At 58.9% G+C, this 16,110-nt stretch overlaps 2 protein-coding genes across 2 annotated transcripts; both read right to left on the bottom strand.

Moving 5' to 3' along the window:
* Positions 1 to 1,235: 1,235 nt before the first annotated feature.
* Positions 1,236 to 4,085, bottom strand: LOC133280907 (acrosin-like). The gene is made up of 5 exons (XM_061475964.1): positions 4,006 to 4,085; positions 3,436 to 3,636; positions 2,674 to 2,939; positions 2,138 to 2,286; positions 1,236 to 1,595 (listed from the first exon to the last, which is right to left on the bottom strand). The coding sequence occupies exons 1-5, from the start codon at positions 4,083 to 4,085 to the stop codon at positions 1,236 to 1,238; spliced, it is 1,056 nt and encodes a 351-aa protein (XP_061331948.1).
* Positions 4,086 to 10,677: 6,592 nt separating this feature from the next.
* Positions 10,678 to 13,528, bottom strand: LOC133280906 (acrosin-like). Its single transcript, XM_061475962.1, has 5 exons — positions 13,449 to 13,528; positions 12,879 to 13,079; positions 12,117 to 12,382; positions 11,581 to 11,729; positions 10,678 to 11,037 (listed from the first exon to the last, which is right to left on the bottom strand). The coding sequence occupies exons 1-5, from the start codon at positions 13,526 to 13,528 to the stop codon at positions 10,678 to 10,680; spliced, it is 1,056 nt and encodes a 351-aa protein (XP_061331946.1).
* Positions 13,529 to 16,110: the final 2,582 nt, after the last annotated feature.

The raw sequence follows: 16,110 nt of genomic DNA, 5'->3' as shown, positions 1-16,110 counted from the left end.
GCAAACCCCCCCATGGGATTCCTCATACTGGGTTCTGGGACCAACCCTTGAGAACCCCCGCCATGGGTTCTGGGATCTCTTCACGGTGCCCCCCCACACTGGCTGCTGGGACCCCGGCCTATGGGACCTCCCAATTGGACACCCACCAGTGGGTGTTGTGACCCCAACACCAGTGGGTGCTGTGACCCCCCCCAATGGGCTCTCCCTTAGGACCCCCACCAGCGGGTACTGGGACTCCCCCCAGAAAAACCTGCTGGAAATGGGTGCCCCCCCATCACACCCCCCCCACCCCCCCCGTAGCACCTCCCCAATGCCTGCTTCCAACCATGGCCCCCCTCAAAACCGGGACACACCCCCCCCCCCCCCAGTCCAGAACCACCCAACCCATTTTGGGGGGGGTCTCTCTGGACCTAAGTGTGTCCCCACTCCAAATCACCCCAGGGCTTGAAGCTTAAACCTCCTCCCCTTATGGACCCCCCTATGACATTAATGCCCCCCCTACCAGGGTGATGGATGAGGGTGTCCCCCCTTCATTGAGCTTTGAATGTTCACTATGGCGAGGGGGGTGGGGGAGGAGTAGGGGGGAGCGCACACGACACCCAATGGAAGAGACCCAAGGGGCACCCCCCCGGGTGCTGGGATGAGCTTAATGCCTTGTTGGGCAGATGTCCACTGAGCAGTGATGGAGGAGAGGGGGATGCCCTGAAAAAGTGGGATGCTCCAGTTGGATGCAGGGATGAAGTGGGATGCTCCAGCTGGATGCAGGGAAGAAGCAGAACCATGGAAGGTTGGGTTCTCCTTCATCATTTGGGTGTGGAGAGCAGCCTTCAGCATGGATTGCAGCCATAGGACAAGGGGTGATGGGTTCCAACTGGAACAGGGAAGTTCAGGTTGGAGATAAGGAAGTGAGGGTGCTGGGACTCTGGGATGGGTTGGATGGAGAAGGACGGATGGGGCTCAGAGCAACCAGCTCTAATGGAAGCTGTCCCCCCTCCCTCTTCATGCCCTGTTTTAATGGTGGGGCAATGACTGGACTTGATGCTCCTGAAGGTCTTTCCCAACCTGGTTGATTTCCTGCTTCCCAGCTCCTGCTTCCCACTGTTCCCTGCCCTCCATCCCTCATCCCCATCCCTCCCCATGGACCAGAAGAAGAGGTGGGCATGCAAAGCATCCTCTCTGTGGGAAAATAAGGCAACTTTACTGAAGCTCGAGCCACGTGCAAGCGATGCCGTTCCTCAAGACTTCTCCCCCCTTAGAGCCTGCAGCAACTCCTGCACCCGAGTGATGAATTCCAACAGCACCCGGACTGGGAAGTAGCAGAAGCCACTGGTGCTCGAGGCCGTGGGCGCCGGCATCGTCTCCTGGACGGGGGTATGGGAGACGTGCTGGTGGCTCCATGTCGGGGGCGTCGCGGAGGCTGCCGCGGAGCGGAACGTCCTCAGCTGGTAGAGGATCCAGTCGTGGAAGTGCTGCGTCGAGGTGTAGACCCCCGGTTTCTTGGCCCTGGCGCAGCCGCGGCCCCAGCTCGTCAGCCCCACAACCCAGTAGAAGTTGGCGCGCTTCTCCCGGCACATGAGGGGACCGCCGCTGTCACCCTATGGAGGAGAAGGAGAGAGGATGAGGATGGGGATGGGTCGCCATGGCAATGCCGGAGGGGACCACCACTGTCAGCCTATGGGGACGGAAGGGTTCTCCTTCATCATTTGGGCGCGGAGAGGGACCTTCAGCATGGATTGGAGCCATAGGACGAGGGCTGATGGCTTCCCACTGGAACAGGGGAGTTTGGGTTGGAGATAAGAAGTTGTTCCCTATGAGGGTGGTGGGACACTGGCATGGGTAGGATGGAGAAGGATGGATGGGGCTTGGAGCTAGCTGGTCTAATGGAAGGCGTCCCTGCCCCTTGCTTAGAACTGGATGCTTTAAGCTCCTTCCCAACCTAAAGCATTCCATGAATCCATGCTCATGACATGGTTTAGTGGTGGAATCTCGATGCTCTGAAAGCTCCAAGCTCTATGGTCCCTGCGCAGGGATGACGGACCAGGAGCCGGATGTGTTTCCGAAGCTGGGATAAAGGGGGATGCAGAGCAAGGCCCTGCAGATGGGAGAAGAGAAGGGAGCCCCAGTGGCACATCCCTACCTGGCAGGTGTCGATGCCACCCTGCGGGTACCCAGCGCAGAGGTTGTGTCTCTTGATGGCCCCTCGGTACCATTGGCTGCTATTGCAGAGCTTGACATTGATGAGGGGCACCTTGGCCTCCTGCAGGGCTGATGGGGACGATGCCCCCGCTGTGGGGACACAAAGGGGGTCAGGATTAGGGGGACAAGGGATGGATTTGAGGGTACTGGGGGCTGAGAAGCTCAATGGGAGCCATCAACACCCCCTATGGCCTGGGCTGCATCCCCTTTGCTCTGCATCCTCAGCGTAAGGAGGACAGGGGAGGACCTTCAGCGATGGGCCAAGGGGTGATGGGTTCCAAGTGAACCAGGGATGCTCAGGTTGGAGAGAAGGAAGCGGTGGGACAGTGGGATGGGCTGGATGGAGAAGGCTGGGAGGCTCCATCCCCAGTCGGAGCATTCTCCAATAGACCTGGATGAGCTTTACCCTCCCTTCCATCCCATTCCATGAATCCATGACCCGGCATTCCAAGGCCAACGGGGCCGTCGGGCACTCACTCCTGGCCTCCGTCGCGCCCCATCCGCTGACGAAGCACTCGGAGAGCTGGGATAGCCTGAGCGTCGCATCGGGCAGGCAGGCGAGCTGCACGTGGTAGCCGCACTGCACCGGCTGGTCCAGCTCCAGCAAGGCGATGTCGAAGCCGCCGGAGATGCTGGTGTAATATTCATGGACCACGACCTGCCGGATCCAACGCTTCTGGGTCTCGGAATTGGCCCGAGCCAGGTCCGTGATTCCGACCATCACAAACCAATCCGTGGTGAAGCTGGGAGGCAGTGGAAGAGCAAGGGGTTAGAGCCGTAGGACAAGGGGTGATGGGTTCCGACTGGGAATTGCAGGGTGGAGATAGGGAAGGGATTCCCTATGAGGGCGCTGGGGTACTGAGATGGGATGGAAGGAGAAGGTTTGGATGCTCCATCCCTGGCAGTGCTCAAGGCAGGCTTGGAGCAAGCTGCCCTATGGACGGCATCCCTGCCCATGGCAAGCGGCTGGAAGTGGATGATCCCCAGCTCCTTTGCAACCCAACCCATTCCATGATCCATTCCATTCCATTCTATGGAGAAGAGGGGTGGGAAGCAGCCACATTCCTGCTGCTTCCCAAAGGAAAGCACTGCCCCAGCGCGCCTCAGGCTCAAGGGCTGTCAAGCTGGAAGCAGCCTTCTCCTGAGCGCTCTTCCCAGTGCATCCAGGATGGGGAAGGGGACGGGATGGGAGCTGCTCCTTGGCTATTCCCTATGGCTGGAATCCCTTCTCCCCCTTACTTTTGCCCGACGAAGCAGTGAGCGGCCGTGAGGACCCAGTGGGGGGTGATGAGGGACCCCCCGCAGATGTGCAAAGAGCCATTGGCCGTGGGGACCTGGATGCTGACCATCCATGGCCAGGCGCCCTGCTGCGCATCCACGCCTCCGACGATGCGCGACATCCCATAGTAATCAGCCATGGGACGGATACCGCAGGTCCCTCTGGAAGCACAAGCCCAACATTTGATGGTTAGGCATGAAGGGAGAGCATTGTCCGACCCCATAGGGTGCTGCAGGGACAAGGGACCCTATGGGGCGCCCAATAGATGAGCATCATCTTGCCCCATAGGGTGCTTCAGGGACAAGGGACCCTCTGAGGCGCCCAATAGATGAGCAGCATCTTGCCCCATAGGGTGCTTCAGGGTCAGGGGACCCTATGGGGTGCCCCATAGCTGCGCTTTGCCACCGCATGGGGTGATGGCAAGGAAGTGGTGCTCCCCCAAGCTCACCACCCCATTGGTGTGACCATGGTTGGGAGCAGCAGTATCTCCCTGTGGAATACCAGGAGCCCCAGAGCCTGGGGCCACTCACCCACAGCTGTCCCAGGAGCCATGCACCAGCCGGGCCAAGAGCAGCAGGATGAGGACACGGAGCAAAGCCCTCGCTGCCATCACTGCTAAGGGCGACACCAAGGAGCTGCCACCAAAGACCTGCAACCAAGGAGCTGCAACCAAGGAGCTGCAACCAAGGAGCTGCAACCAAGGAGCTGCTACCAAGGAGTTGCAAGCAAAGAGTGACTACCAAGAAGCTGCTACCAAGGAGCTGCTACCAAGGAGTTGCAACCAAGGAGCTGCAACCAAGGAGCTGCAACCAAGGCGCTGCAAGCACCACTGCGCCCAAAGCGCAACTGCCACAGGGATACGGGTGCTGGATGCAGGTCCCTTTGTGCTGGGGCTGATGTCATAGAGAGGCAGGTTCCATGGGAGGGAGGGGGGGGTCCATGGGGAGGCTTCCATGGGGGGATCCATAGGGGGTTCAATGCGGGGGGCATATGGAGATGGGCGTGGTTCTGATGGGCTTGGGGTGATCTGAATCCCTGTGGGATGCTCTGGAGCTCTGTGGAATGCTCTGGAGCCCTGTGGGCTGCTCTTCTTGTGGGATGCTGTGAATCCCTGTGGGATGCTCTTAACCCCTATTGGACACTCTGCTTTCAGGGTGCTCTGAATCCCTATGGGATGCTCTGGAGCCCTGTTGGATGCTCTGAATCCCTATGGGATGCTCTGTTTGTGGGATATTCTGGAGCTCCCTTGTGCCACCAGCTCATTCCTAAGATCCATATGTAATGCGTGGGGTTTGTTGATGAAGAAGTTTGGGGGGAAGGAGGCTCTCTGTGGCTGTCGTTATGTGAAACAGTTCTCCTTTCTGACTCTGTACCTGTTGTACTCTGCAAGTAATGGGGGGGGGGAGGTCAGTTGTATTGTTGCGCGGGATTGTGAGAGAGAAAAGGGGGCTGGGTGGCTCGAAGTGGTGTCTTGTTGCAACGCTTGAGGGGAGGGGGCTGCGACGGGGAGGAGGCTGGCAGTGGACGCTTCTCGAAACCTCCCGAAACTTCTCGGTAATGAGACCCCTGCAAGAAAGGGAACCAATGGGGAAGAGCCACGTCAACATCCGAGTGAGGAGGGGCGACAGGATTGGCTGGGGCCTTGAACCGAAAAAGATAAAGGATCACCTCCCAGGGACGGCGTGTGCGCGTCTTGGGCAGAGCGGGGGACTCCCTGGGGCACTCAGCGCTGTTTTATCTGCTATCGCTTACTCAGTTTAGTAAAACCTATACTTGAAACCGCAATTGGCTACAATATTGATAACACATACACCAGAGAACATCCACACTGCAGCACAGGGGTGTGGGATCATGGAGTCATGGAGCCACGGAGTCGTGGAATGGGTCGGGTTGAAGGCACCTTAAAGCTCATGCAGCTCCAGCCCCTGCCATGGGCAGGGACGCCTTCCATAGAGCAGTATGCTCCAAGCCCCATCCAATCATGCCCGCTTCCAGGAACGGCCCACAAACTCCATTCCTTCTGCCCCAAGCCCTTTCCAATCCCTTCTTTTCCCACCCTCCCCCCCCACCGCCCCCCATGCCCCCCGAGTTCCATGGTTTTGGCACCATTTGAACTCCCACCTCCCCTCCAAAGCTGTATGGACTTGTGCCCTGTAAAAGAGATGTTGGAGCGTGCCCATTCGCAGCAGCTGCTAGAAAACGCTAAGGCAAAAGGCAGAAAGATTCCAATGGGATGGCAGTGTTCTAAAGCAGGCGTTGAATTGCATCATGGGCAGACTCAGAACGATCAGACAGGTTCATGTAACACGTTCTGTCACAGCCTTGCCAACCGCGTCCTTGAGCTAATAGCACAAAGTCTATGGCAGCTCTGTGTTGAAGGGTAGCGTGTTTGACTGAATCGTTCTCTGTTAACAGACCATTGCTGGGGGTGAAAAACCTGCGGGGCAGAGGCTGGGTTTCTTCCCGCCTCTCACCGGGAGGAGTGGACCCCCCGCCGCCCCGCAGCGCGCATCTTGGCGCCTGCCGGAGCACACAAAGGCGAGGGGCGGGCGAGTATCAGAGCCCTCTGCCCGCGGGCAGGCAATGGGGGGAGCCCGCCGGAGCCTGCTGCTGCCGCCGCCGGGCGAGTGAGGGAGCTCGCGGCAGCGGGGAGGTGGAGGCGGCGCGCCCGTGCTCCGCAGCTCCTTGTCCCGCCGCCACCGGGCGCAGCCCCTCGGCCGGAGGGGAGCCGCCGCCGCAGCCTCCGCTGGGCTCCCGCGGGAGCGCCGTTTTCCTCCCCGCCGTCCAGCCCGCGGTTCGCCTCGTGCCGGACGGGATGTGGAGCATTCAGGCTGTGGGGCAGGTTCACAGCACCTCGATTTTCCGCTTCTGTTTTAATGTTTTTCCACGTATCGTGCTGTTAGAAGAACCTCGCCAATCTGTTTTAATTGATTTTTACTGTAATTAATATCGAGAGACAAGAAGCAAGCAGCGCTGGGTGCGCCGGGGAGGCTCCGCTCCGCCCCGCCCCGCCCCGCCCGAGACGCACACCGGGAACTGCTGGGGATAGTCTCTTACACTTTGGGGTTTCCCGGGCTTCTTGGGTTTCAGCCAATCCTGTTGTCTTCTTTTCCCGGGCTTCTTGGGTTTCAGCCAATCCTGTTGTCTTCTTTTCCCGGGCTTCTTGGGTTTCAGCCAATCCTGTTGTCTTCTTTTCCCGGGCTTCTTGGGTTTCAGCCAATCCTGTTGTCTTCTTTTCCCGGGCTTCTCCACCTCTTGTTGGGGTCTTGTCTCCGGGTCAAGAAATATGATGTCTCTCACAAGTCTGACCGCCATCTTAGCCCCCATAAATTCCACTCCTGATGTGTTCATTTGTTCAGCGCACAGGTTTCACAACGTTCTGTAACAGGACATATCTCTAAGTTACCTAGCCCCCCTTTTTCTAAGCACATTCACGCACTTTAAACAATGAACAAAACATTTCTGTGCACAATATTGCGGTTGACCCAGGGGAATTATTCCCTTGGTTCTTCTTCCTCCTCACTGTGGTATTGACAGGGACACTTACCATACCCTTTGCACATAGCACAGTGATCACAAGGGATTCCATCTCCACACAAAGTGCAATGATCGCTAGGACCCCTGAGTTGCTGACACGAATCACTCTGATGTAACTCACAGATCCTCTTCGGGAAGGGGCTCTGGGTTTGCTGCTGTTGCCCAGGAGCTGCCCCATCTGCTTCTCTGCTCTTGTCTTCCTCAGAGCCTCGTTGGGGGAACAGCACCCGGAAGGGCAGCAAGAGGAGACCCAAAGAACTCACCCCTGTCCCTCCTGCTCGCACCCCCCAGCCAACGCAGCTCTTATGCTGATGGCTCCTGGATCCCTCCCCATGTCCCTAACCCGGTTACCAGATTTCTTCCTTCCTCTACGCCCTCCTTGCAGCACCACCACGATCCCCTTCAGCCTTTCTGCTTCCCACAGTCACCCCCCAGTCCCTGCTCTCTCCCCCATTCCGTGTCCCCCATTCCGTGTCCCCTTTGCTTGCTCCCAGCTTCCAGTTCAACCTTCCAGGCTGCTCCTGGTTCCTCTGCCTCATTAAGGGGGGGGCTGTGGAGGAGGAGGCGGGGCGGGGGGAGCCCAGCGCTGCCTCCCGCAGCCGCCGGCAGTGACGGTTTTCCATGCTTGGATCCCGGCTGCGGAGGAGCTGGGAGAAAATCCATCTGCAGGGAGCAGCGTGGGGGCTCGTGCAGGGCCCTGGAGCCCCTGCCCCGTGTGGGCTCTGCACCCCAGGCACTGCTGACAGTTGATAGGGGCAGGGGCCTGCTGGCCCCATGGGCTGTCCCACAGCGTGGGGCCACAGGGCGGTCACTGCTCCAGCAGCCTGGGGATGCCAAGCATCACCTATGGTGCAGGGAAGTGTCCAGGCTGAGGTGGTTCTGGGGGTGAAACTGCTGCCTTTTGCCGGTGACACTGGTGCAGGACAGGTTGTGGGGACACCGGGCTGGATGGGGACAGAGAACTTCTTGGGTTAAATGGGGATGGGGCAGCAAGAGGTTGGCCCTCAGCGCTGCCCCAGTGCCACCACTGGGCCCCACCCCAACCAGTGGCTCTGGGTGCCCACAGCTTGCACCCCTGGCTGTTGCTATAACCTCCCCAGTCTGGATGCTGTCGGTGCCCCAGTGCTGGTGGCTGTGGTCCAGCAGGGCCTGGCTGCTGTCCCTGTGCTGCAGCTCTCAGGGAGCCTTTCCCAGCCATCAGATGCCACCTTGCTGCCAGCCTGTGCGACCTGTCCCCATCCTGTCCGCAGCATCCCTACAGTGACCCCCTGCCACCCAGCTTCATCCTGGCTGCCTCTTGTGGTAGCATCCGTGTGGACCCCATGTCTCTTACAGCCCTGTGCCTCCAAACCCCACTTTATCCATGCTCGTGCTGGGGCTCCATCAATCAGAAACTGCCTAAGCCAATGAAAACGAACAAACCCAACCCTCTTAATACAAGTTTCTCCCTCGTGCTCCTACCCTAGCAGATGAACAGGGAAAGAACAGTTCACTTTCTGCACTCACAACTGGGCTTGAGCTCTAGAAAGAAAATGCAGATCCAGATCCATTTTACAGTGTTAACAGAGGAATCTCTTGTGGCTGTAAAGAGCTCCTGGTTGTTGTACCCCCAGCATCCCCCGTGTGCCCAGGAACCGAGGCTGCCATTGCTGGAGCAGCTGAGGGAATGCCAGCCCCCACCCAGGCATCCCACAGCAGCCTGAAAGCACTCCTGGCTCTGGCACCCGGCAGGCACAGGGCGTCTTGTCCTGTCCATTGGCTGCAGATGCTCTCTTGTGGCTGGGCGGAAGCCACGGCAGGGGCAGTCCTGTTGTGAGGAAGAGGCAGAAGACAAGAGTGGAGGAGCCCATCCTGCAGGGACCCAGCGAGGTCCTTTACCTGTGGGAACACAAGCACAGCCTCGTCCCAGGTTCTTGAAGGGCAGGCGCCTTCCCATGCAGGACTTTCAGGATTACGCACTTTAACAGGAGCTCTCCCCTGCTCACAGCCTTAGAACCCGGCCCTGGCGCTGCACAGGAGCTCCATCCTCCATCCAGCCATTGAAACCAGCCCAAACAGAACGCACTTCCACTGTGCACGCTCGGGGGTTAACCCTGACCTGCCCTGTTCTGTTCCAGGCATCTGCTGTCAATGCCTCCTTTAGAACAGTGCCATCCCATGGGAATCTTTCTGCCTTTTGCCTTAGCATTTTCTAGCAGCTGCTGCGAACGGGCACGCTCCAACATCTCTTTTACAAGAGACAAATCCATACAAAATCCCAGGGAACCTCCCTATTAGACCCCTGCCAATGGGTGCTAGGACCCCCCCCCCATAGCATTACCTCATTGGACCCCTCCCATCGCTGCTGGCATCCCCCTATGGGACCCCCACTAATGGGTGCTGGGACCCCCCGCATGGGCTCTCCCATTGGACCTCCCTAATGGGTGCTGGCAAACCCCCCCATGGGATTCCTCATACTGGGTTCTGGGACCAACCCTTGAGAACCCCCGCCATGGGTTCTGGGATCTCTTCACGGTGCCCCCCCACACTGGCTGCTGGGACCCCGGCCTATGGGACCTCCCAATTGGACACCCACCAGTGGGTGTTGTGACCCCAACACCAGTGGGTGCTGTGACCCCCCCCAATGGGCTCTCCCTTAGGACCCCCACCAGCGGGTACTGGGACTCCCCCCAGAAAAACCTGCTGGAAATGGGTGCCCCCCCATCACACCCCCCCCACCCCCCCCGTAGCACCTCCCCAATGCCTGCTTCCAACCATGGCCCCCCTCAAAACCGGGACACACCCCCCCCCCCCCCCAGTCCAGAACCACCCAACCCATTTTGGGGGGGGTCTCTCTGGACCTAAGTGTGTCCCCACTCCAAATCACCCCAGGGCTTGAAGCTTAAACCTCCTCCCCTTATGGACCCCCCTATGACATTAATGCCCCCCCTACCAGGGTGATGGATGAGGGTGTCCCCCCTTCATTGAGCTTTGAATGTTCACTATGGCGAGGGGGGTGGGGGAGGAGTAGGGGGGAGCGCACACGACACCCAATGGAAGAGACCCAAGGGGCACCCCCCCGGGTGCTGGGATGAGCTTAATGCCTTGTTGGGCAGATGTCCACTGAGCAGTGATGGAGGAGAGGGGGATGCCCTGAAAAAGTGGGATGCTCCAGTTGGATGCAGGGATGAAGTGGGATGCTCCAGCTGGATGCAGGGAAGAAGCAGAACCATGGAAGGTTGGGTTCTCCTTCATCATTTGGGTGTGGAGAGCAGCCTTCAGCATGGATTGCAGCCATAGGACAAGGGGTGATGGGTTCCAACTGGAACAGGGAAGTTCAGGTTGGAGATAAGGAAGTGAGGGTGCTGGGACTCTGGGATGGGTTGGATGGAGAAGGACGGATGGGGCTCAGAGCAACCAGCTCTAATGGAAGCTGTCCCCCCTCCCTCTTCATGCCCTGTTTTAATGGTGGGGCAATGACTGGACTTGATGCTCCTGAAGGTCTTTCCCAACCTGGTTGATTTCCTGCTTCCCAGCTCCTGCTTCCCACTGTTCCCTGCCCTCCATCCCTCATCCCCATCCCTTCCCATGGACCAGAAGAAGAGGTGGGCATGCAAAGCATCCTCTCTGTGGGAAAATAAGGCAACTTTACTGAAGCTCGAGCCACGTGCAAGCGATGCCGTTCCTCAAGACTTCTCCCCCCTTAGAGCCTGCAGCAACTCCTGCACCCGAGTGATGAATTCCAACAGCACCCGGACTGGGAAGTAGCAGAAGCCACTGGTGCTCGAGGCCGTGGGCGCCGGCATCGTCTCCTGGACGGGGGTATGGGAGACGTGCTGGTGGCTCCATGTCGGGGGCGTCGCGGAGGCTGCCGCGGAGCGGAACGTCCTCAGCTGGTAGAGGATCCAGTCGTGGAAGTGCTGCGTCGAGGTGTAGACCCCCGGTTTCTTGGCCCTGGCGCAGCCGCGGCCCCAGCTCGTCAGCCCCACAACCCAGTAGAAGTTGGCGCGCTTCTCCCGGCACATGAGGGGACCGCCGCTGTCACCCTATGGAGGAGAAGGAGAGAGGATGAGGATGGGGATGGGTCGCCATGGCAATGCCGGAGGGGACCACCACTGTCAGCCTATGGGGACGGAAGGGTTCTCCTTCATCATTTGGGCGCGGAGAGGGACCTTCAGCATGGATTGGAGCCATAGGACGAGGGCTGATGGCTTCCCACTGGAACAGGGGAGTTTGGGTTGGAGATAAGAAGTTGTTCCCTATGAGGGTGGTGGGACACTGGCATGGGTAGGATGGAGAAGGATGGATGGGGCTTGGAGCTAGCTGGTCTAATGGAAGGCGTCCCCTGCCCCTTGCTTAGAACAGGATGCTTTAAGCTCCTTCCCAACCTAAAGCATTCCATGAATCCATGCTCATGACATGGTTTAGTGGTGGAATCTCGATGCTCTGAAAGCTCCAAGCTCTATGGTCCCTGCGCAGGGATGACGGACCAGGAGCCGGATGTGTTTCCGAAGCTGGGATAAAGGGGGATGCAGAGCAAGGCCCTGCAGATGGGAGAAGAGAAGGGAGCCCCAGTGGCACATCCCTACCTGGCAGGTGTCGATGCCACCCTGCGGGTACCCAGCGCAGAGGTTGTGTCTCTTGATGGCCCCTCGGTACCATTGGCTGCTATTGCAGAGCTTGACATTGATGAGGGGCACCTTGGCCTCCTGCAGGGCTGATGGGGACGATGCCCCCGCTGTGGGGACACAAAGGGGGTCAGGATTAGGGGGACAAGGGATGGATTTGAGGGTACTGGGGGCTGAGAAGCTCAATGGGAGCCGTCAACACCCCCTATGGCCTGGGCTGCATCCCCTTTGCTCTGCATCCTCAGCGTAAGGAGGACAGGGGAGGACCTTCAGCGATGGGCCAAGGGGTGATGGGTTCCAAGTGAACCAGGGATGCTCAGGTTGGAGAGAAGGAAGCGGTGGGACAGTGGGATGGGCTGGATGGAGAAGGCTGGGAGGCTCCATCCCCAGTCGGAGCAACCTCCAATAGACCTGGATGAGCTTTACCCTCCCTTCCATCCCATTCCATGAATCCATGACCCGGCATTCCAAGGCCAACGGGGCCGTCGGGCACTCACTCCTGGCCTCCGTCGCGCCCCATCCGCTGACGAAGCACTCGGAGAGCTGGGATAGCCTGAGCGTCGCATCGGGCAGGCAGGCGAGCTGCACGTGGTAGCCGCACTGCACCGGCTGGTCCAGCTCCAGCAAGGCGATGTCGAAGCCGCCGGAGATGCTGGTGTAATATTCATGGACCACGACCTGCCGGATCCAACGCTTCTGGGTCTCGGAATTGGCCCGAGCCAGGTCCGTGATTCCGACCATCACAAACCAATCCGTGGTGAAGCTGGGAGGCAGTGGAAGAGCAAGGGGTTAGAGCCGTAGGACAAGGGGTGATGGGTTCCGACTGGGAATTGCAGGGTGGAGATAGGGAAGGGATTCCCTATGAGGGCGCTGGGGTACTGAGATGGGATGGAAGGAGAAGGTTTGGATGCTCCATCCCTGGCAGTGCTCAAGGCAGGCTTGGAGCAAGCTGCCCTATGGACGGCATCCCTGCCCATGGCAAGCGGCTGGAAGTGGATGATCCCCAGCTCCTTTGCAACCCAACCCATTCCATGATCCATTCCATTCCATTCTATGGAGAAGAGGGGTGGGAAGCAGCCACATTCCTGCTGCTTCCCAAAGGAAAGCACTGCCCCAGCGCGCCTCAGGCTCAAGGGCTGTCAAGCTGGAAGCAGCCTTCTCCTGAGCGCTCTTCCCAGTGCATCCAGGATGGGGAAGGGGACGGGATGGGAGCTGCTCCTTGGCTATTCCCTATGGCTGGAATCCCTTCTCCCCCTTACTTTTGCCCGACGAAGCAGTGAGCGGCCGTGAGGACCCAGTGTGGGGTGATGAGGGACCCCCCGCAGATGTGCAAAGAGCCATTGGCCGTGGGGACCTGGATGCTGACCATCCATGGCCAGGCGCCCTGCTGCGCATCCACGCCTCCGACGATGCGCGACATCCCATAGTAATCAGCCATGGGACGGATACCGCAGGTCCCTCTGGAAGCACAAGCCCAACATTTGATGGTTAGGCATGAAGGGAGAGCATTGTCCGACCCCATAGGGTGCTGCAGGGACAAGGGACCCTATGGGGCGCCCAATAGATGAGCATCATCTTGCCCCATAGGGTGCTTCAGGGACAAGGGACCCTCTGAGGCGCCCAATAGATGAGCAGCATCTTGCCCCATAGGGTGCTTCAGGGTCAGGGGACCCTATGGGGTGCCCCATAGCTGCGCTTTGCCACCGCATGGGGTGATGGCAAGGAAGTGGTGCTCCCCCAAGGTCACCACCCCATTGGTGTGACCATGGTTGGGAGCAGCAGTATCTCCCTGTGGAATACCAGGAGCCCCAGAGCCTGGGGCCACTCACCCACAGCTGTCCCAGGAGCCATGCACCAGCCGGGCCAAGAGCAGCAGGATGAGGACACGGAGCAAAGCCCTCGCTGCCATCACTGCTAAGGGCGACACCAAGGAGCTGCCACCAAAGACCTGCAACCAAGGAGCTGCTACCAAGGAGCTGCAACCAAGGAGCTGCAACCAAGGAGCTGCTACCAAGGAGTTGCAAGCAAAGAGTGACTACCAAGAAGCTGCTACCAAGGAGCTGCTACCAAGGAGTTGCAACCAAGGAGCTGCAACCAAGGAGCTGCAACCAAGGCGCTGCAAGCACCACTGCGCCCAAAGCGCAACTGCCACAGGGATACGGGTGCTGGATGCAGGTCCCTTTGTGCTGGGGCTGATGTCATAGAGAGGCAGGTTCCATGGGAGGGAGGGGGGGGTCCATGGGGAGGCTTCCATGGGGGGATCCATAGGGGGTTCAATGCGGGGGGCATATGGAGATGGGCGTGGTTCTGATGGGCTTGGGGTGATCTGAATCCCTGTGGGATGCTCTGGAGCTCTGTGGAATGCTCTGGAGCCCTGTGGGCTGCTCTTCTTGTGGGATGCTGTGAATCCCTGTGGGATGCTCTTAACCCCTATTGGACACTCTGCTTTCAGGGTGCTCTGAATCCCTATGGGATGCTCTGGAGCCCTGTTGGATGCTCTGAATCCCTATGGGATGCTCTGTTTGTGGGATATTCTGGAGCTCCCTTGTGCCACCAGCTCATTCCTAAGATCCATATGTAATGCGTGGGGTTTGTTGATGAAGAAGTTTGGGGGGAAGGAGGCTCTCTGTGGCTGTCGTTATGTGAAACAGTTCTCCTTTCTGACTCTGTACCTGTTGTACTCTGCAAGTAATGGGGGGGGGGGAGGTCAGTTGTATTGTTGCGCGGGATTGTGAGAGAGAAAAGGGGGCTGGGTGGCTCGAAGTGGTGTCTTGTTGCAACGCTTGAGGGGAGGGGGCTGCGACGGGGAGGAGGCTGGCAGTGGAGGCTTCTCGAAACCTCCCGAAACTTCTCGGTAATGAGACCCCTGCAAGAAAGGGAACCAATGGGGAAGAGCCACGTCAACATCCGAGTGAGGAGGGGCGACAGGATTGGCTGGGGCCTTGAACCGAAAAAGATAAAGGATCACCTCCCAGGGACGGCGTGTGCGCGTCTTGGGCAGAGCGGGGGACTCCCTGGGGCACTCAGCGCTGTTTTATCTGCTATCGCTTACTCAGTTTAGTAAAACCTATACCTGAAACCGCAATTGGCTACAATATTGATAACACATACACCAGAGAACATCCACACTGCAGCACAGGGGTGTGGGATCATGGAGTCATGGAGCCACGGAGTCGTGGAATGGGTCGGGTTGAAGGCACCTTAAAGCTCATGCAGCTCCAGCCCCTGCCATGGGCAGGGACGCCTTCCATAGAGCAGTATGCTCCAAGCCCCATCCAATCATGCCCGCTTCCAGGAACGGCCCACAAACTCCATTCCTTCTGCCCCAAGCCCTTTCCAATCCCTTCTTTTCCCACCCTCCCCCCCCACCGCCCCCCATGCCCCCCGAGTTCCATGGTTTTGGCACCATTTGAACTCCCACCTCCCCTCCAAAGCTGTATGGACTTGTGCCCTGTAAAAGAGATGTTGGAGCGTGCCCATTCGCAGCAGCTGCTAGAAAACGCTAAGGCAAAAGGCAGAAAGATTCCAATGGGATGGCAGTGTTCTAAAGCAGGCGTTGAATTGCATCATGGGCAGACTCAGAACGATCAGACAGGTTCATGTAACACGTTCTGTCACAGCCTTGCCAACCGCGTCCTTGAGCTAATAGCACAAAGTCTATGGCAGCTCTGTGTTGAAGGGTAGCGTGTTTGACTGAATCGTTCTCTGTTAACAGACCATTGCTGGGGGTGAAAAACCTGCGGGGCAGAGGCTGGGTTTCTTCCCGCCTCTCACCGGGAGGAGTGGACCCCCGCCGCCCCGCAGCGCGCATCTTGGCGCCTGCCGGAGCACACAAAGGCGAGGGGCGGGCGAGTATCAGAGCCCTCTGCCCGCGGGCAGGCAATGGGGGGAGCCCGCCGGAGCCTGCTGCTGCCGCCGCCGGGCGAGTGAGGGAGCTCGCGGCAGCGGGGAGGTGGAGGCGGCGCGCCCGTGCTCCGCAGCTCCTTGTCCCGCCGCCACCGGGCGCAGCCCCTCGGCCGGAGGGGAGCCGCCGCCGCAGCCTCCGCTGGGCTCCCGCGGGAGCGCCGTTTTCCTCCCCGCCGTCCAGCCCGCGGTTCGCCTCGTGCCGGACGGGATGTGGAGCATTCAGGCTGTGGGGCAGGTTCACAGCACCTCGATTTTCCGCTTCTGTTTTAATGTTTTTCCACGTATCGTGCTGTTAGAAGAACCTCGCCAATCTGTTTTAATTGATTTTTACTGTAATTAATATCGAGAGACAAGAAGCAAGCAGCGCTGGGTGCGCCGGGGAGGCTCCGCTCCGCCCCGCCCCGCGCGAGACGGCACACCGGGAACTGCTGGGGATAGTCTCTTACACTTTGGGGTTTCCCGGGCTTCTTGGGTTTCAGCCAATCCTGTTGTCTTCTTTTCCCGGGCTTCTTGGGTTTCAGCCAATCCTGTTGTCTTCTTTTCCCGGGCTTCTTGGGTTTCAGCCAATCCTGTTGTCTTCTTTTC

The sequence above is a fragment of the Pezoporus flaviventris genome, unplaced genomic scaffold (assembly GCF_033815535.1).
Source record: "Pezoporus flaviventris isolate CSIRO_AGI_PZ_B2104156 unplaced genomic scaffold, CSIRO_AGI_Pfla_v1 ptg000091l, whole genome shotgun sequence".
Lineage (NCBI taxonomy): Eukaryota > Metazoa > Chordata > Aves > Psittaciformes > Psittacidae > Pezoporus > Pezoporus flaviventris.
The sequence above is the reverse complement of the archived record's forward strand: the minus strand, read 5'-3'. Positions and strand labels throughout refer to the sequence as shown.